The sequence below is a fragment of the Camelus dromedarius genome, chromosome 11 (assembly GCF_036321535.1).
Source record: "Camelus dromedarius isolate mCamDro1 chromosome 11, mCamDro1.pat, whole genome shotgun sequence".
In the NCBI taxonomy this organism is placed as follows: domain Eukaryota; kingdom Metazoa; phylum Chordata; class Mammalia; order Artiodactyla; family Camelidae; genus Camelus; species Camelus dromedarius.
In genome coordinates, this window is record NC_087446.1 from 18,229,791 (window position 1) to 18,250,298 (window position 20,508).

A 20,508-nucleotide genomic window follows, 5' to 3' on the forward strand; every position below is an offset into this window, starting at 1 on the left:
TTTTTAATGGTTTCTGGGTCTGGTTTTATTATTCAGTCAATAGTATGGACACAGGAACTGTTGATTCTTTTGCATTCTCTTTGACTTGAATAGAGGTCATAGATCCTGGGAAAAATATGTGAAATAAAGTGAACTTATTTATTTTCTTCATTTGTGAACACAAAGGGTGTAGAAAGCCTGAATTAGGATATGGAGTTCCAGATGATTAAAAATCCCAGTATTGAATTGGGCTTTATTTTGGTCAAGTACATAAACTGGGATACATAAGCACAGACACCCTCATTCCTTCACAAAGAGCAAAAAAAAGGAATGAACTACTACTGCTTACTTACAACTAGATGAATCCTCCAGATTTAATGTTGGGGGAAAAAAAAAGCAAATTGGGTACACACTGTATGATTCCACTTAAAATGAGGTTTTAAAAACAGAAAACAAATCTATGGTGATGAAACAATAGTGGTTATCTTTAGGATTGTTAAGAAGGAGGGAGAATTAGAGAGTTATGGAGTTTTGGAAGTGTTTTCTATCTTGATGTGGGTGGAGTTAACTGAGTGAATCATAGGCTATATACTTCAGATTTTTGTCTTTTGTTGTATAGGTACGATGCCTTAATTGAGAATGGCTAAAATAATGGCTATAAATATGTTTTTGATAGAGACAATTTTGGTACAACCTTTTTAGGTTTATAGGAAATTACAGTTGACCCTTGAACAGCAAAGGTTTGAGCTGCGCAGGTCCATATATACGTGGATTGTTTCTGACTGCTAGGTACTGCAGCATTACATGATCGTGGTTAGTTGAATCTATGGTTGCAGAGGACTGACTGCAAAGTGGATTTTCAATTGTAAGGGGGGAGTACTCCTAAAACCCCAATTGTTCAGGGTCAGCTGTGTTGGTTGGAGCACATATACACTAATATATGTACATATTCATACATATGTTTCCTTCAGAATCATAAGAATCAATGAATGGCTACTAGCCTCCAGGATTCTGTCATACCTTGGGGGTTCTGAGAAAGTATATAAAGGCTGACAATCCAGTGGGGGACGAGTAACTAGGTATGTATGATAGTGTGGGGGAAGTATATAAATGCTAGTAGAACACTGGGGAAAAGGGGGCGAACTTGTCTGGAGTAGGGTTTTGGGTATAAAGAAAGTGAAGCCTTGTGAGAGGAAATGGATTCGAGAAGACATTTTAAGGATACGTAGAAGTTTGCCAAGCGGATGTGTGACACTTCTGAATATGTTAACACTGAAATTGTAGAATGACACATTGTACTAAGGAACTCTGCTTTTTTGATATAACTATAAAAGAATAAACTTGAAAGTGGTAATATATGAACTTGGAAAGTTAAAAAGGGATCATGACAGGGTAGAGTGTTGAATGACATGCTAAGGAATTTTGATTTTGATTTTCTTTTTTGGCTTTAGGGGTTAGGGAACCATTGAAGAATTTTAATTATCATGATCACTTTTGTATTTCTCGAGATAATTTTGGTAGTAGGACCTAAAACATTTGGGTTCTTCCCTGGCATGTTGCTTTTGGTGCTTTTCTCAATTTAGGTAACTTATGTGAATGATCTCCTCTTTAGACTGATGATTCCTTAATCTATATCTCTTTTCCAAACTTCTCTCCTTTTCCTTCAAACTTCTGAGTAGAATTGTTTCTCTGTCTCTGGATGGAAATGAGTTATTTCACATTTTTGTTCACTTTTAGATATGAGTTGTATGGTCACCTTAGATCACAAAACACATTTCAATTTAAAATTTAGAATATTTTTTCAGTGTATTTATAAATGCCTTATTATTCAAAAATTCTTCCTTTTCACCCAAACCAAGACTGGGTACCAGTGCACCTCCTTACCACACTTCAGCCGGTTGGGAAGGACCTTCTTTTTTTCACCTCTTCCCAACTCACTAGGGTCTTTGTGGGGGAGGCAGGGAAGAGAGGAGAGGTATGGAGGTAGGGTATTTCTGATTGGCTGATACTGGCTTCATGGCTTCATTCTCTGGAGGCCTCGGGGATGTCAAAGCTAACTCTACCATGGTTATTTGCCTGAGACGTTTGAAGATTTCACCTCCCTGATCTGTAATGTCCTCTCCTTAAGCTGGACATTTCAGATCTCTCCCCATCTTCTCTTCCCAGCAGTATCTACAGCTTCCTCCTGAAGGCATCCCCTTATGCTGGCAAATTACTCTTTTGAGCAGGGTCCCTTTTTAAAATGAATTCAGGCAAACATTCCTACCGCAAATTCCTACCTTATTCTAGGATGTGTACATCTTTGATCTCCAGAGAAGCCTGCAATTTAGTTCTCAGATGCATTACTCTCCTCTGCTGCCACGAGCCAGTTTACCTCACACAGGGCTGGTTTCTGTGTTCTCTCAATTGCAGGGAACATACAAATGTAGAGAAGCTCTCAGAGTGGTTCCCTTAAGATCCCTGTGAGAATGCTAGATTAGGAAGTAGCACATACCCCAATCACTGAAAACTCCTTTCAAAATCTCACTTTCTTGATCACTTTTATCCTGAATCTAAGAGGGACTTCTAGATGAGTTTGAACAATATGGAAACCTTCTTTTAAGCTATAGAAAAATGAAATTACTTATACTTATGTATAAAGTGAATGAATTTCACTCCCAAACCCAACCCTGATTTATATTAAGTAACAGTGGCAGGGGATTAAGGACATACTGGCAGTTTCTTCCACGTGAGAGAACAGCCTGTAAGAATCATTTCAATATACATAAATCTATTCTGCTTTTGGCCAGCAGTTTAGCTTTATTATAAATGGCTTTTATTCCACAAAAGTAAGCATAAGTTATGGTAAACTCTTTATGCATTTACAATCAAGTCATATGCAAATTAATTTTGTATGCATACTGTTCAATTAATTCTATCCATATGAAACTGCCTTTATCAATGGTGTAAACTCATTGGCATTTTTAAGGTTTTGTTGTTGGGCAAAGTTGAAAAGAATATGCTGATGCTTCTTGATTTTCATTGGATATGACTCCCCACTGGACTGTAAACTCTGTAAAGACAAGAGCTAGATTTGAAATTTGACTGTTTTGGGCCTGCACCACCTTGAATACCTGTTAGGTGCTCAGAGCTATGTGTTTTTTAAATGTCTTTTAGCACTGTAATGGAAGGTAATAAGTAAGGTGGATGAATCTGAATAATTGAGAGAAGTAATGATACTTTGGAAATACTGTTTTATACTGATGTAAGTACATGTATAAGCATTATGGTTGATAGATTACAATAACACATTCTCTAGAAAGTGGGAGATGTTTGAAGTTAGGAGATGGACACATTTTCTGACATTCATTAGACCATGTCTTGGTAAGCTTGACATTGTTCTCAGGCAAAACTCTATCCCCTAATCCAGTAGTTGGTCCATAATCTTAAAAAAAAAAAAGAAGAATGCCTACGAATAACAAGTTTCATCAGTCTTACTTGGATGTATTTTTTTGTTGTTTGTTGGAGAAACCATTCATGGGAATGCTAAAGACGTAGATGTATCTGTATTTTTTTCTTAGCTAAATTTTTTTTATTATAAAGCATATTAGACATCAAGAAAACTGTACAGCATGTAAATTTATAGTTCAATGAATTGTTAAAAAGTCAAAAAGTGGAATAATGATATAGCATTCCAAACTCCAGACGAAACCCCTTCCTTCCCCTCACCAAAGGTAACTACTATCCTGACTTCTAATAACCAGAGTTGAGTTTTACAAGATTTTAAACTTTATGTAAACAAAATCATACGGTATATATTCTTTTGGTTTGAACTTTTAAAAATTCTTAATATTTTTTAGGTTCATCCATGTTGACATGTGTATCTATAGTTCACTTTAATGGATAGTTATCTCTCATATAAGTATACCACAGGTTATTTCTCTATACAAATGTGTTGTTTCCAGTTTTTTTTGGGGGGGGGCATTCTGAAGGAACTTTCTTGTACCTATTTCTTCATGTCCATATGCATATTTTTTTAAGAGTACATGTCTAAGAGTATTATTTCTGGGTCATATAGTATGTGTCTCTTCAAATGTAGTAGGAAATAACCAATTTTTCTTTGCAAAATACTTGTACCCATATATACTTTGGCCAGCAGTTCTTGCTCTTCCATGTCTTTGCCAACAGTTAGTATTGTCAGTTTTTGTTTTTGACCCACTTAGGTAGATGAAAGGTTATCTCATCTTGGTTTACATTAGCATTTTTCTGATTACTAATGAGGTTGTTCACTTTTTATGTAATTGGCCATTGGTACATCCTCTTTTTTTTCTCAGTTTTTTGTTTGTTTTTTCATATATAAACTTTTTTTAAATTGAGTTATAGTCATTTTACAATGTTGTGTCAAATTCCATTATAGAGCACAAATTTTCAGTTATACATGAACATACATACATTCATTGTCACATTCTCTTTCGCTGTGAGCCACCCCAAGATCCTGTATATATTTCCCTGTGCTACACAGTACAATCTCGTTTATCTAGTCTACATTTTGAAATTCCAGTCCCTTCCCACCCACCGTCCCCCTCGTCCCCCTGGCAACCACAAGTTTGTATTCTATGTCTACGAGTCTCTTTCTGTTTTGTATTTTTGTTTTTTGTGATTTTTTTAGATTCCGCATATGAGCGATCTCACACGGTATTTTTCTTTCTCTTTCTGGCTTACTTCACTTAGAATGACATTCTCCAGTAACATCCATGTTGCTGCAAATGGCATTACGTTGTCGGTTTTTATGGCTGAATAGTATTCCATTGTATAAATATACCATCTCTTCTTTATCCAGTCATCTGTTGATGGACATTTAGGCTGTTTCCATGTCTTGGCTATTGTAAATAGTGCTGCCATGAACATTGGGGTGCAGGTGTCATTTTGAAGTAGGGTCCCTTCTGGATATTTGCCCAGGAGCGGGGTTCCTGGGTCATATGGTAAGTCTATTCCTAGTCTTTTGAGGAATCTCCATACTGTTTTCCACAGCGGCTGCACCAAACTGCATTCCCATCAGCAGTGTAGGAGGGTTCCCTTTTCTCCACAGCCTCTCCAGCATTTGTCATTTGTGGACTTTTGAATCATGGCCATTCTGACTGGTGTGAGGTGATACCTTATCATAGCTTTGCTTTGCATTTCTCTGATAATTAGTGATATTGAGCATTTTTTCATGTGCCTATTGATCATTTGTATGTCTTCCTTGGAGAATTGCTTGGTTAGGTCTTCTGCCCATTTTTGGATTGGGTTGTTTTTTTTTTTCTTATTAAATCGTGTGAGCTGCTTATATATTCTGGAGATCAAGCCTTTGTCGGTTTCATTTGCAAAAATTTTTTCCCATTCCATAGGTTGTCTTCTTGTTTTACTTCTGGTTTCCTTTGCTGTGCAGAAGCTTGTAAGTTTCATTAGGTCCCATTTGTTTATTCTTGCTTTTATTTCTATTGCTCGAGTAGACTGTTCTAGGAGAAAATTTTTGAGATGTATGTCAGATAATGTTTTGCCTATATTTTCCTCTAGGAGGTTTATTGTATCTTGTCTTATGTTTAAGTCTTTGATCCATTTTGAGTTGATTTTTGTGTATGGTGTAAGGGAGTGTTCAAGCTTCACTGATTAACATGCTGCTGTCCAGTTTTCCCAACACCATTTGCTGAAGAGACTGTCTTTATTCCATTGTATATTCTTGCCTCCTTGGTCGAAGATTAGTTGACCAAAAGTTTGTGGGTTCATTTCTGAGCTCTCTATTCTGTTCCATTGGTCCATATGTCTGTTTTTGTACCAATACCATGCTGTCTTGATTACTGTAGCTCTATAGTATTGTCTGAAGTCTGGGAGAGTTATTCCTCCAGCCTCTTTCTTTTTCTTCAGTAATGCTTTGGTAATTCTAGGTCTTTTGTGGTTCCATATAAATTTTACTATGATTTTTTTCTAGTTCTGTGAAATAAGTCCTGGGTTATTTGGTAGGGATTGCATTAAATCTGTAGATTGCCTTGGGCAGTATGACCATTTTAACAATATTGATTCTTCCAATCCAGGAGCATGGGATATCTTTCCATTTTTTTAAGTCTTCTTTAATTTCCTTCATCAGTGTTTTATAGTTTTCTGTATATAAGTCTTTCACCTCCTTGGTTAGATTTACTCCTAGGTATTTTATTACTTTGGGTGCTATTTTAAAGGGGATTGTTTCTTTACTTTCTTTTTCTGTTGATTCATCATTAATGTAAAGAAATGCAACTGATTTTTGAACGTTAATCTTGTAAACTGCTACCTTGCTGAATTCTTCAATTATTTCTAGTAGTTTTTATGTGGACCTTTTAGGGTTTTCTGTATATAGTATCATGTCATCTGCATATAGTGACACTTTTACCTCTTCTTTTCCAATTTGGATCCCTTTGATTTCTCCCTCTTGCCTGATCGCTGTGGCTAGGACTTCCAAGACTATGTTGAATAGGAGTGGTGATAGTGGGCATCCTTGTCTTGTCCCAGATTTTAGTGGGAAGCTTTTGAGTTTTTCACTGTTGAGTGCTATGCTAGCTGTAGGTTTCTCATATATAGCTTTTATTATGTTGAGATATGTTCCCTCTATACCACTTTGGTGAGAGTTTTTATCATAAATGGGTGTTGAATTTTATCAAAAGCTTTTTCTGCATCTATTGAGATGATCATGTGTTTTTTGTCCTTTCTCTTATTGATTGCTTCCCTCTCCCACTCTTAATGATTTAGATGTCTTCTTTTACAATTTCGTGTTAATTTTATTTGTAAGTCATGAGTTATCACCTTTCCAGTTAAGAGTTTCTCATTTCTGTAGCATCCTGCTGCTTTTCTATTTAGAGTAGACCTTTCAGTATTTCTTTTAGCATGGGTTTAGTGTTGCTAAACTCTTGTAGTTTTTTCTTGTCTATGAAATTTTTATGTCTCCTTCTATCCTAAAGGATATCCTTCCTGGATAAAGTATCCTAGGCTGCATATTTTTTTCATTCAGGACTTTGAATATATCTTGCCACTCCCTTCTGGCCTGTAGTGTTTGTGTAGAGAAATCAGCTGAGAGCCTTATGGGGGTTCCCTTGTAACTTACTCTTTGCTTTTCTCTTGCTGCTGTTGGGATCATTTCTTTATCCTTGACTCTGGCCTTCTTGATTGTGATATGTCTTGGTTTGGGTTCTTCCTGTTTGGGACCCTCTGAACTTCCTGTACTTGGATATCTGATTCCTTCTTTAAGTTTGGGAAGTTTTCAGTCATGATTTCTTCCAATACCTTTTCAATCCCCTTTGATCTTTCTTCCCCTTCTGGGACCCCTATTATGTGAAGATCGTCATACTTTATATTATCCCATAGGTCCCTTGTTGCTTTCACTTGTTTTTATTTGTTTATCTTGCAGTTGTTCTGATTGGGTGCTTTCTGTTGTCCTGTCTTCTAGGTCACTAATTCGTTCCTCTGCATTATCTAGTCTGCTTTGCACAGCCTTTAGACCCGTTCTTATCTCAGCCATTGAGTTTACCAATTCTACTTGGCTCTTCTTTATAGCTTCGATTTCATTTTTGACATATTTTATATCCCTAACACTATCTCTTTAAGTTCCTTCAATACTTTGATCACTCCTTTTTTGAAATCTTGATTTAGTAGGCTATCGATGTCTATTTCATTGATCGTGCCTTCAGGGGATTTCTCTTGATCTTTTAATTGGGAAGTGGTTCCTCTGTGTCTTCATATTGCTCATATCTCTCTGGCACTGTGGCTTAAGGAGTATCAGTTATCTATTGTGGTCCTTAAGGAGTTTATTTATCTATCTAAAGCCTATGTAGGAATAAAACTTAAAAAAAAAAAGAGAAAATTTTAAAAGAAAGGAGAAAAAAGGTTTGAAAACAGTGTATAATCCATAATAGAAGAGCAAGTTGAAGCAGAATAGCAATTGAATTGAGACGTCTTTTAAAAAACCTTAAAAAAAGGAGAAAAGATCAGAAAACAGTATTTGAGACCTGTGTATAATCAATAACAGGAGATCAAAACCAAGAGAAATAAAAATGAAATGAGATGGATTTTTAAAAATAGTAAAAATAAAAATATTTTAAAAGAAAAATTTTAAAGGGATTAAAACTGGAGATATATACAACTGTTTAAAAAGTAAATTTTTAAAAGGTAATAGAAAGTAGAACAGATTTTTAACAAAAGATGAATTTTAAAAGAAGGGAGAAAAAAGGTTTGAAAACAGTGTATAATCAATAATAGAAGAGCAAGTTGAAGCAGAGTAGCAATCGCCTTGAGACATCTTACAAAAACCTTAATAAAAAGGAGGAAAAATCAAAACAATATTTGAAACCTGTGAATAATCAATAATAGATCAAAACCAAAATAATTAAAAATGAAAGGTGGATTTTTAAAAATAATAATAAAAAGACTTTAAAAGAAACATTTAAAAGGGATTAAAACTGTAAACATATACAACTGTTTAAAAAGTAAAGATTAAAAAGATAATAGAAAATAAAACATATAGAAAAAGATGTGTTCTCTTGGAGACTGTGCCCTCTTAATGGTTTTATTGAGAGGGCGTTCTGTCTTTGCCCTGTTCCGCAAACTCAGCTTGCTGTTTCCAGAGGCCCTCTGTTGGTGCCCTCATCTGTGCTGCTCTCAGTGCCTGTCAGCAAGAAGATCGCACTTCCTCCCAACACTGGGTCAGTTGCTGCTCTCCTTCGTGGTGGGCAAGCAGGTCACGCCCCCTGCCGAAGCCGCAGTGAGATGCTGTGCTGGGGGGAGGCAGGCGGGTGGATCGCGCCCCCTCCCAGCACTGTGGTCAGGTGCTGCATTTCTGTCAGGAAGTGGGGTGGCTGCCCTCCCTCTCCCGGCGCCGGTCGCTCCACTGTTCTGTGTGGCTGCCCGCTCTGCCTCAGGTTGGCGCTCCGTAGGCGGGCTTGGGGAAGACCGCGGAACTGCTCCATCCCTGCTCCGTTCCAAAACTCAGCTCCTTGTTTGTCTTGGTGGCGCGAGTTCTCTGAGGTGCCAGGGCAGAAAGTTCCTGCCTGGGGCTGTTAACAAGTCTCAGTCCTGCCTAGGAGTTTGCGGAGCCCCCTGCTGCGGATTCACGTCTCGGCTCCGCCCCCGCCCAGGCATTGCGCACAGAAGGAGACCGAGGCTGTGGCTGTACCCTGCCTCTCTTCTCGCGAGAAGTGCCAGTAATGGCGCCGCGGGTCTGAGGAGACAAAGGCTATGGTGCCCCTCCCCCCAGGGCACACCGGCAGTGTTGCCTTGCTTTTTTCGCAATTTATGGGGAACCAAGGTTGTTCTGCTTCGTATCCCCTCCCAGCCACAGCACGCAGCACCCTGCAGTCCCCTGGGGCTGCCTCAGTGCAGCGGGCCCCGGTCCTCCACGCAGCTCAGGCGGCCTGTCCCGGCCCCAGCTGCCGGCTCACGTCACGAGCTGGGTGTCACGGGGACCCTTTGTGCCCATTTAACTTAGTTCTGTCGGTCAAGGGGTGCTCCAGGCAGATCTGAGCCTCAGAGTATCCCCCTCCGTCCTGCTGGCCTCTCCGTTGGAGAGGGGAAAGTTCAGCAAAAAAGCGCCAGTCCTCCTTTGCCACTCCCTCCTCACGGACCAGTCCCACACTGTTTTGCATTTTCTTCTTTTTTTTTTTTCCTTTTCTCCTACCAGACTTTTGGCGTCTTTGTCTTTCGAAGAGGGCGATGTTCTGTCGGAGTTCCTCAGGTGCTCTGGTTTGCTGAGTGGGTCCATAGATGTGAGTTCTGGTGTATTTGTGGGAAAGGGTGAGCTATGAGCGTCCTTCTACTCCGCCATCTTGCTTCTCCCCTCTCAGTTTTATTTTAAAATAATTTTAGATTCACAGGAAGTGGCGTAAAAAAGTATAGGGAGGTCCTGCCTACCTTCATCTGGTTTCCTCCAGTGGGAACGTCTTGCCTAACTGTAGTACAATGTCAAAACCTGGAAGTTGGCATCGGTACAATCCACAGAGTTTTATTCATGTTTTACTAGTTTTGTATACACTCATTTGTGTGCGTGTGTGTGTATTGTTCTGTGCAGTTTTATCACACGTATGGGTTCGTAAAACCACTTCTGCAATCTAGATTCAACATTGTTCTCTTACTGAAAGACTTCCTTGTACTTTGCCTTTTAGGCACCCTTGCCTTCTCTCCACATCCCTAACCTGTAGCAGCCACGAATCTGCTCTCCATTTCTATTATTATTTTTGGAGCACCTATTCAAATATTTTTTACTTTTCTTGATTTTTGGATGTTTTTACGTGTGATTTTATGTATAGCAAGTACATCTTCCTACTCTATGTATTGTATTTATATTTTCTGATTGGTATAATCTGATGAATAAAAGTTTTTGATTTTAATGTAATCTTAGTTAATCAGTTTTTATTTATGTGTAGTGATTTTAGTCTCTTATTTAAGAAATCTTTCCCTTCCCCTAGACCATGACAGTATTCTCCAAGAAGCCTTATTGTTTTGTCTAAAAATCCATCTGGAATTGATTATTGGTGTGAAGTCTAGATCGTGTTATTTTTTTTCCATATGAATATCCAATTGACCCAGAACTCTTTATTGAGAAGATTGTTTCCCCATGGCTTTGCAGTCCCACCTTTGTAACCAATTAAGTGACCATATGTGTTGAGTCCTTCTCTGGGCTTTTGTGTTCCATTGGTTGACTTGTTTTCTCTTGTGTCATTTACATACCGTTTCATTTACTTTTGGTTGATAATATGCCTTAACATCTGGTAAACCAAATACTCGCAACTTGTTCTTCAGGAGTGTCTTGACTTTTCTTGGTCTTTGCATTTTCATATATATTTTGGGAGCATCTTCTCAAGTTATAAAAAAAGAAAACTTGGGGATTTTGATTAGTAATGCACTGAATCTGTTAGGCTTGGATTGGCATTTCTACAGGACTGCATCTTAGTTTATTAATATGGCAATAGCCCACTATTCGTTTAGATCTTTATTTTTTTATATTTTTATTGCTTTGTCATAAAGTTTTTACCATCTGAGATTCATTCCAAGATATTTGATATTTTTAGTGACGCTGTAAAACGTATCTATTTAAAGTTCCATTCTTTGAGTATTTGTTGCTGTTATAAAAAACTTAAAGGAATGTTATATTTGACATGTTTTCTTGTCTCACTACATGGGTAAGACTTTAAATACAATATTGAATAGAAGTCATGTTTGCAGGTATTTATGTGCTGTTCCTGAACAAGTGGAAAGTCTTTAACTTTTCACTCATCAGTATTATGTTTGCTGTAGATATTTTGTGAATACATTTTTATCAGATAAAGGAAGATTGTGAAAGTCCCTTTTTAGTCTTCATTTGCCAAGAGTTTGTGTGTGTGTGTGTGCTTATAAATCAGTGTTCAGTTTGCCAAATTATATTTCTGCACCAATAGAGAGTCAATCATTTTTCTTTCTGATTTGTTAATGTGTTGTAGTATACTGATTGATTTTCAAATCTTAAACCAGTCTTTTATTCCTAGGATAATACCAACCTGGAATTGATGTTTCTTTTTATACACTCTGGGTTCAATTTGCTAAAGTTCCTTTAAGATTTTCACTTCTACATCCATCAATGAGATTTGCTGGTGATTTTCTTGATTTTTAGGAAGTGTCCTGGGTTTGCTTTATAAACTCTTCTATCTTCCTCATGTCTAGTGCTTCTCTTGTGGAATTTGCTTTCTTAGGTAATGGTGTCATCATCCATATGCTCATGCACCCTTAAACCACACATCCACACTCATGTGCAATCAATTACCAATTCCATCAGCTCCACCTTTTAAATACCATATCACCCAGGTTCATCACATTTTCCAACCTGGCAGCTCCTACGCTAGTTCAGAATGAATGCAGTTGTCTCTTTGATTGCTCTTGGGATCCCTGTGAGATTTCACTGCCGCAAGTTCGGTTCTCTTCCATTTTCCATATTACAATTAAGATGCACTTTTAAAATCACAAATTCTTTAATGTTACATTCCTTCTTAAAAAAATTAGTAACTTCTCACTGAATTGCTTTGAACTTTGATTGGCTATGTTTGTTCTCATGTCCAAGCCTTTGCCCATACAGTTTGCTGGTAACATTCACATAATACTCAAACTATGTACAGAGTCTACAGTAAAAATATGTATGGGGCAGAGCAGTGGGGCTGTGGAAGGAGCAGGGGTTGGCAAAAGAATGACTAGGCGGGAAGCAGTTCAGGAGCTGATTTTTCAAACCTTATCTGTCTACTTCATCATTTAGTTTATGCTCAGCCTGGCATGTGTTGTGGGACCTGGAGGTGAATTCCTAAAGGGAGCGTGCCAGGCTTAGCCCTTGTGTTCCTTTCTGGATAGCACAGTTTATGGGTTATGTCAGAAGTAAAACCAGGGTGATGAGGAATTGTTGAAGGCAATAGGGGTGGTTAACCTTGCTAGGGTGATACCTGAAGAACTGTCACATAAAACGGGAAATTAAAAAGGATTTTGTGTACATTGATGCCTACGAGGATATAAATAATTACAGATGTACAGAAACATTCAGGAATGAAGACTTCATCTCCAAATTAGGAAGAGCTATCTAAAGACTGGAACTGCCTCAATATGGAAAGAGCTGCCTCCTGAGACACGGTTTCCTCTTGTTTGATGTATTATGTATTTACAATTATGTAAAGGGAATTTATATATTAGAGCAGAGGTTCCAAGACTCAGGCCACATCCCAGGCTAATTAAGCCATGGTCTCTGGGGATAAGAGACAAGAATTAGTAGTTTTTGAAGCTTCCCTGGTGATTCCAAAATGCAGACAAGTCTGGGAAGCGTCTTGCATCAGAGGGAGGTTTCAACTCTTTAGTACTTTATCTGCATCAGGAGTAGTTAGAAAAGATGGAAAAACAACAACAAAAACCAAAACAAATTTCGAAGCACTACCCTGTGGCTTCTGAATTAGCAGGGTTGGGTGGACCCCAGGAATCTATATGATTAAGATTATTCCCAGGTGATTCAATTTTCCAGCTGGGTTTAGAAACCACTGGATTATAAGGAGAGTGCCTTGTGTATTCATACTCCACAAGGCACTTGATAAACTCATTTATGGTGTCCTTGTGGACAGAGTATGGGATATGAATTGAAACAACTATTTCTGGGACAAAGAATGGGTTTTGGACTCAAAGGTATCTGAATTCAAATTCTAGTCATGTTATGTTTATTTACTAGACTTACAGAAATTTACTTACTCTCTCAATCTCTTCATCTTAAATTGGAGTAATAATAACCATCTTGTAGATTCATCTTGAAGTTTAAATAAAATTATGTATGCAAAGTGTCACTCTAGCCTAGTATTGAGTTATCTTGGGGTCTTTTCCAAATTCTGTAGCTCTCTGAGTGCTGAGATTAATTTGTGGAACCATGGAGCAGAAAGACATTTGGTGAGTGGGTGTGTATTTTAGCTTCAACGTGTTGTGAATCCCTGGTTTTAATATTCTTTTTGGGTTCAGGTATTATAATTGGTATTTTAAGGCAATAGGGATAAAGAATAATGCTTTTCACTTGCTATTACTTTTATGTGAATTGTAATCCATGCCTACAATTTTTTTCCAAATTGGACATTTCAGATAAGAATTTTTCATTATTTGTACTATACATAGTGGGAGAGAATTAACTGTGTGCTTATTTTTTTTTAATCACAGGTTTACAGGAACTGTGTCATTATTTATTAAAATGGAAAAGTGTGAAGAAGAAAAAAGATAGCAGTTGGAGTTAACATTCCTGGATGAATACTTTGCTGTGGTGAAGTCAGCCTTGAAAAACGATATGCTGATTTGGAAAGTCCTGGGAGTAAATTACAGAATTAATTTTTTCCATTCAATCAATGGATTTTTTAATCATTCCTTGGAGTTGATGAAGTTTAGAGATGGTGTGTGATGGGGAATGTGGCATGCCAGTGTTTTCCTAGTGATTGCATCTTGGATTAGTTTGCTGCCTTTTTGAAGAGATTCCGTTTTGAAGGGGAAGAGCCTCATGTGATGGATTTATCTTCAGAGATGAACAGACATGGGAAGAGTCCAGTGAGCCACAAGCTAGAAGATCAGAAGAAGGTAAGACACATACATTTCCTTTTGCTTGGTTATTTTTGTTTATGCTTACATATTATTTTGTAAGTTGAAAATGAATGTGCTTTGAGAGATAAAATAGCACGCTATGCCACGGAAGTAAGTCCTGCCCCATAGCCAAGTGTTGCTATGTATGGGCCTGGATTCATGATCAACTGGTTTTGTTTCTAAAGTCGTCTGGATTCATCCATCTGGTGAGTTGGTAAAGGATTACACTTTGTTCTCTCACTGTTGACTTGAGTCTAATGATATGCTGATTTGACCTCATGTGAGCAGCTTTCTGAGTTTCAGGGTGAGGTGTGAGTCCTGGGGCACCTCTGGAGTAATGGAGCACGTTAGAGCTCTCCTAAAAGAGAACCCTTGCCTTGCTGCCATTAGACGGCATAGATGGCGTTTGAAATTCTCTGATTTCATGTCCTTGGGGCACTTTAGCATCTTGTGTTTTCTAGCTAGCCTGCAAAGTGAGTTGTGAGGCTGCTGTGAGCTGTGGTGTGATCCTTCATGTGTGATGTTGAAAGAACTAATAGCAAATATCAAGAAAGGACTGTGCTAATATTTTTTTTTTTAAATGGGTTTAGAGAGCTTCTGAGTAGGAGGCTGGGAATTGAATAGTGAGGGTTGCATTCATTTTACTACTTTTTTAGAAACCCTTACCTGCTAAACTGTTGCACCGTTGTGAGAAGCATCTGGAGAGCACTTATCAGAAGGGTCAGGGATAGGCCCGGGAGAGAACACCTACTCAGTGAAATATATTATCTTTTGTGGGGCTTTCACTGAATCCATTAGTACAGGAGAGGTGTGTGGGGACCGAGGGCAAAGGCACAAAAGCAAGGAATAATGAGATAATACAAAGAAGATTTTTAGTTAGACCTGGATCTAAGGGACATAATTAACGTTTGTTTATACATCTGTCTCAGAAATTTGTTTGATCATCACTTTGTACCCCCAGAAGACAACTAGCTCTTTCACAGTTTGGGAAGTAAGACATTTAGAAGAGGCCATAAAGAGTCAATAGCTTATTAATTTGTTCTGACATTATGACCAGTGCCACTGGAAGAGAGGGCTCCAGTGAGCCCTTTGCATCAATCCGCGCAGAAATGGATGGATCCTTTACGCCCAAGTTTGGCTCATTCATTAAGTTCACCTGCAGTATAAGTAAATCTCAGCCCACATGAAGTACTAAAAAATCCAAGATGTCTGTATTCATTGTGGATATAAATGTCTGCAACAAATAAGTGTGTTACCAAGAATGCTGTTGGTGTTTCAGATAGCCAGCATTTTTTTTCCCTTCCTGCTGGCACTAAGGATGTTAATCGAAAAGAGAGGGCAAAATAAGTTTCCAACGCAAGCATGCTCTTGAATTTCTTAACTGCTGAGAAGCCATTTAATCCTTTTTCTCTGTCCACATTTTAAAAATGTCCTTCACACTGATGCTGATTTACCTAGTGTGTTGGGTTAGTGAGAGCAGAAGTGGGTAAGGTAAGCAATTAATACTCCAGAGTTCTCATTTTTAATAGAAATCCTGTTTATCTGGTGGGAAGAAAAAGCCTCTCTGCAGGTGTTATCCTTTCATTTCCTGACTAAGAGAGATTTTCTGCAAACACAGAAGGGATTACACGCTGAGGAATGGAATGAATTTTACGAGTCATTTTGAAAATGTCTTGAATGGGACTTGAAACCATGGTCTATCACGATGCTCTGTTGCCCAGGCCACTTCACAGAGGACTGTTTGGCCCATAAAGAATAGTAATAGAGTTTAGACAAACTATGGAGATTCACGATTCTCTGGAAAAAATAAAGAAAATCAGCTTGGTGTGGAACAAGAGAATCCCCATTTTTATTGTAGCCTTACCTTCTAGTTGGTAGGGAGATGAGGGAGGGAGGAACATTTTCAATGAGTTGTATCAAGGTGGAAAATGGGGTTCTAATGATTTCCTGGCCACCCAATTGGAGTAGGCGTTTGCAACAAAGAAGCCAGACGTTGATGGATTGGTTGAGGTTGATCAATACTTAAGCTTGAGATTTGCCAAGTGTCAGTTGGAACACCTAATCTCAGTGACAGTTTTGTGAGTTGGTATCAAGGAGAAAAATGAAATGTAGCATCATAAATCTTTGTAGACTGAGCTCTGGGCATAAGCCTGCCGCCTTGGAGTTGCCAATGGAGATTATAAGATTATTCATAGAATTACTTAAAGTGTTTGTAGCCCTTCATGATGAATTAATTTAACAGGCTGAGTGTTTTGCATCAGTAAAATAAAATGCATGAATTCTAACTCATGACTTAGTCCAGAGGTCTTTTTTTTTTTTTGGTGTTGCTGAAAAATAAGTTCTTCTCACAGTGTTTGACATGTGGTAGACTTTCAAAGCAAAATGCATTGAACTGGTTTGAGTATAGGCTATTTTCAACACTGCATAACTGATTTCTTTTTCATTCTATAAGTAGCTCACCAACTTTTGTTCTTGATTTAAAATACATGGATTTATATTTATGCTCTGCTTCTAAGTAAAAATCTTTAGGACATTGAACATGTGGGTTTGTGAATATATATTATATTGCAAGGAGAAGGTAAAAGTCAGAGAAGAGATCACATACGGAGTGTTTACACCAGGCACAGGCTTGGTCCTTCCTGATTTATTAAGAAAATATCTTCTTACAAAGATAAAAACTGTTTTTTTACCTCCTTAAGATATTTGGCCCCATAAAAATATGGATCAGTCCCTCAAGAATCTATGTGCTAAAAATACATACACTATTATTCAAAATTAAAGAGTTCAAAAGTGTGTGTGAATTCTTGGGCTTCTTTTAAATAATGCCTCATCACCTTACTAAACCTACACAGAAGAAAGAAAACATGCTTGAAAGTTAAAAATGTATCATCTTCACAAGTCCTATGTTGAAGCACTCTTCGTTATGGGTAAACCAGAAATGTGGATCTTATAGGAGTTGAGAATATTTCTAAGGATTTCAAGTCACCTTGGTTTAGTGTAGGGCTAGGTGGAATTCAGTTGCCTTTTTTGATTCCTGAGGTTTCTATCAGTGGAACTTTCAGTTTGTATTGGCCCATAATCCTGTTCTTGGCATTGAGCTTCTGGAATGTTCCAGATGAGAAAATTATGATGGCTTCTCAAAGCTCCTGAACGTCCATAATGAGGTGTTTATTTTTGAAAACTTGACCTTTTGACCCTTGTTTGCTCACTGATGCCAGTGAAGTTGGTTTATTGCTTTCCATGTGTTGAACTGCTGTGTGGGATTATTTCTGCAAAACCGCCTGGAACTGTGAAAGCCCTATCGGTACAACTGTCACTTCTGTATAATTAATTGTGACCTTGAACTGAAAAGCACAGCTTGGTGGATTTTACTGTCAGTCTAATTGTTGCAGTCTGCCATTCAGACAGCCCTGGGACACTGCTTTATTGCTCCATGCATATTTTGTGTATTAATCCAAAACATCAGTCTTAGTCAGCAGTTTACTAGGTACTAATGAAAAGGGTAGCAGGATACACGTTTTGAAATTATGGCAGTGAAGTGCAATAAACATACAGTGACCTGTTGGAATTATTTTGTTTCTCTATTCTCTAAAGCAGAAAGGTATGTGTGTGGAAATATTTACTTTTATAGAAATGTCCAAGATTGATGCCACCCTAGTTTTTTTACTTCCTCAAATCATGTTTTTACATGTGAGCATTATCTTCACACTGCCCTGCAAAAAACTCGTGATGAATTCCAACACACCATGTCTTTCTGAGAGATGACGATTATTTCAGAAGTTATGTACCCTGAGTGTAGTGAATGTGACTGTTTGAGATGTGGATAATCATGGGAAATGAGAAAAATGATTGTACTTATTAACAGAAAAGGGAATGCTGATGGAGCAAGCATATTATTTTAAGGGCAGCCCCTGTGATATTGTGGACTTACAGTCAAGTTTAATTGGGGAGTTAGAGAAAGCATTATCTGCAAGTGACAGTGAGTGCTTCATCACTATCTGTCCACATGGACTAGTTGTGCTCTTTTTTTTTTTTCTTCTTTTTTTCAGTTGACATCAAACAGAAGTGTGATGTAGGTGAATATCTGCATGTGACTGTGTTAGGCAACTCTAATAATTTTACTGATAATCTTACCCACTTATGGTTGCCACTGCTTTATAGAGTAAAAATACTTTATCAATTTAAAGTTAGCCTAATTTTAACTTGTTTTTAGTGCGCTGATTCTTTTAATTTAGAGTGCATTTGTTGCATTTTTCTTGTAGTGATGGTAAAATAGCGTCGTCTAAGAGTCAGGATGTGTATTGGGGTTATTCTCGCAGGGGTTGAGGACTACTTGAAATTGGTTATGTTGGAAGCTGATTAAAGATCTGTCTTCTTAAGATAACATATGAAGATAAGTCACTAAAGAAGAGAGGCTTAGGATAGATCCAGCCCTTTCATTCTTTGATAGTCTTGAAGGTTGGACTCATTACATGGTGCTTTTATGTTTATAAATCTGCCTGACTTCTTTTGTTGTTGTTGTTAGCGTGTACAATATCTGTAAAAGGGACCATGAAGGAGGATGAGGTTTCTGAAGCAAAACCACATCATTTATTAGTCACACAATTCCGAAAATTGACTGTTCATATGAATGGAGTGAGGGCTTCTACAAAACTGACTAGTCATCCTGTTACTACTAATTATCCAGACTTCTAGTTTTTGAGATGGAGTTGACCCTTAAATAATGTGGATTTGAACTGTGTGGGTCTGCTTATATTTAGATTTTTTTCAGTGAGTACTCACTACAGTACTACATGATCCACTTTTCTATACATCTATAATTAGATTTTTATGCATATATTTATATCTTGTGTATCTAAATACATAACTTTTTAAAACAAACATTATAATATTTTGTGACCTGTTCTGAATGGCCAATCATAGTATTCTTAGTTTCTCTTTAAGGTTATGTTTATAAAGGGGCTGGGACTTTTCTCCATTTGACCACATGAACATCTGAATACAGCCTCACCATTGTCAAACAATAGTTCCACCGTGTCCCACTGGTTGTGTTGAGGTTCCAGATGAGTATAAACATGAGGACTGAGCTTCCAGAAAGCTTGCCTGGAGGTAGCCAAGTGGGTAATAATCTGTGAATGTGTGAAAACATACCATTAAAGAGAGCTGAGTATCAAAATCAGGCAAATAGGCTTATTTCTCATTTCCAAAGGCCACAGATTTGAGACTGATCTCAAAATCGGAATACAAGTTGGCACTAGACTGGAATGGGGGGGCAACAACAAATGTGTAAGCAGAGAAGAGTCAGGGGAGTTGGGAGTGGGCTGAGATGCTCGTTTGTTTCCATGGACAGCAAGCTACCAGCTTGTGAGCAGAGGCATCTGATTTAGTAGTGCTACGACGGGGTGGACAGAAATTCTTGTGTTTTCCTTCCATAGAAACTGACCTAATGTTTCCAAGATTGATGATATTCAGTGGAGATGCAATGCCTAGACTAAGAGTTATATGAAACAAAGCAGAGTTAATGATACACTATGAAAGCAGTGGACATAAGAAATTCTGTCCATTTTCTATGCAAATTGAGAACATTTGAGAAACAAGCAGGAAATCATCAACATTTTTGCTCTTCAAAGTATGTTCTGAGGAACAGCAGCAGCGTTCTCTGTTGTGCACATATAAGGAATGCAGAGTCTCAGACCCCAGGCAAAAACTCCCGAATATGCATCTTTAACAAGACCCCCTGGCGATGCTAATGCTTAGCCTATTTGAGAAGCAGTGCCCAAGGGACCGTGCCTGGGAGGTCCTCAGTGGGATTAAGCTCTCAGTTACCTACTCCTGTGATAAGACGCCCTTCATTTTCTATCTTCTGGCTCTTATCTCCCTTCCTGACTTCTTTCCTAGTATTTCCTGGACTCAACAGCCAAATTGACTACTTGCTTTTGAATCATTATTTCTGGTCTGCTCTGGGGAAACCTAAACTAAAGACATTCGGTATCGAGAGTGCTGGGTTGGTGTTTGACTCTATGTTAGTACAGCTGCTTGGAATTTAAAACTTTCAAGAATTCTTCTATGCTTTTTATTCATTCCTATTTTATTCTCGGATATCCAAAGTGCATACCCTAGAAAGAGGATAACATCAACGTTTGTACCATATGGTTGATCCTGACTTATAAACACTCAGTTAACAGGTGAGCCATTCCCAGGACACTGCTGCCAGCTCCCACCATCACACCATTGTCGATGGCCTCTGCAGCTGAAATTGTCCCAAGCAGTTGCTGAAGTAGTTGCCAGCCCCTTTTTCCAGCTCCTGCCTTTTCCCTCATTCACTAAAAAGCAAACAAAAGACAATTATGGGTCATTCATTGAATCTGGTGTTTGGGATTTGGGGTGAGTTTTTATGTGAAATCCTCCCATTCACTCCTCTTTACCTCTGAGTTTCCCTGC

The 20,508-nt window shown here is 38.1% G+C and overlaps 1 protein-coding gene across 1 annotated transcript in view; it reads left to right on the top strand.

The window, feature by feature from the left end:
- NAV3 (neuron navigator 3) overlaps positions 1-20,508 on the top strand; it is a 730,605-nt gene that overhangs the window by 208,787 nt on the left and 501,310 nt on the right. The window contains exon 2 of the mRNA XM_064491553.1: positions 13,657-14,064. Within this exon, the coding sequence (XP_064347623.1) occupies positions 13,993-14,064 (72 nt within the window). The 5' untranslated portion in view covers positions 13,657-13,992. The remainder of the gene's footprint in view (positions 1-13,656; positions 14,065-20,508) is intronic.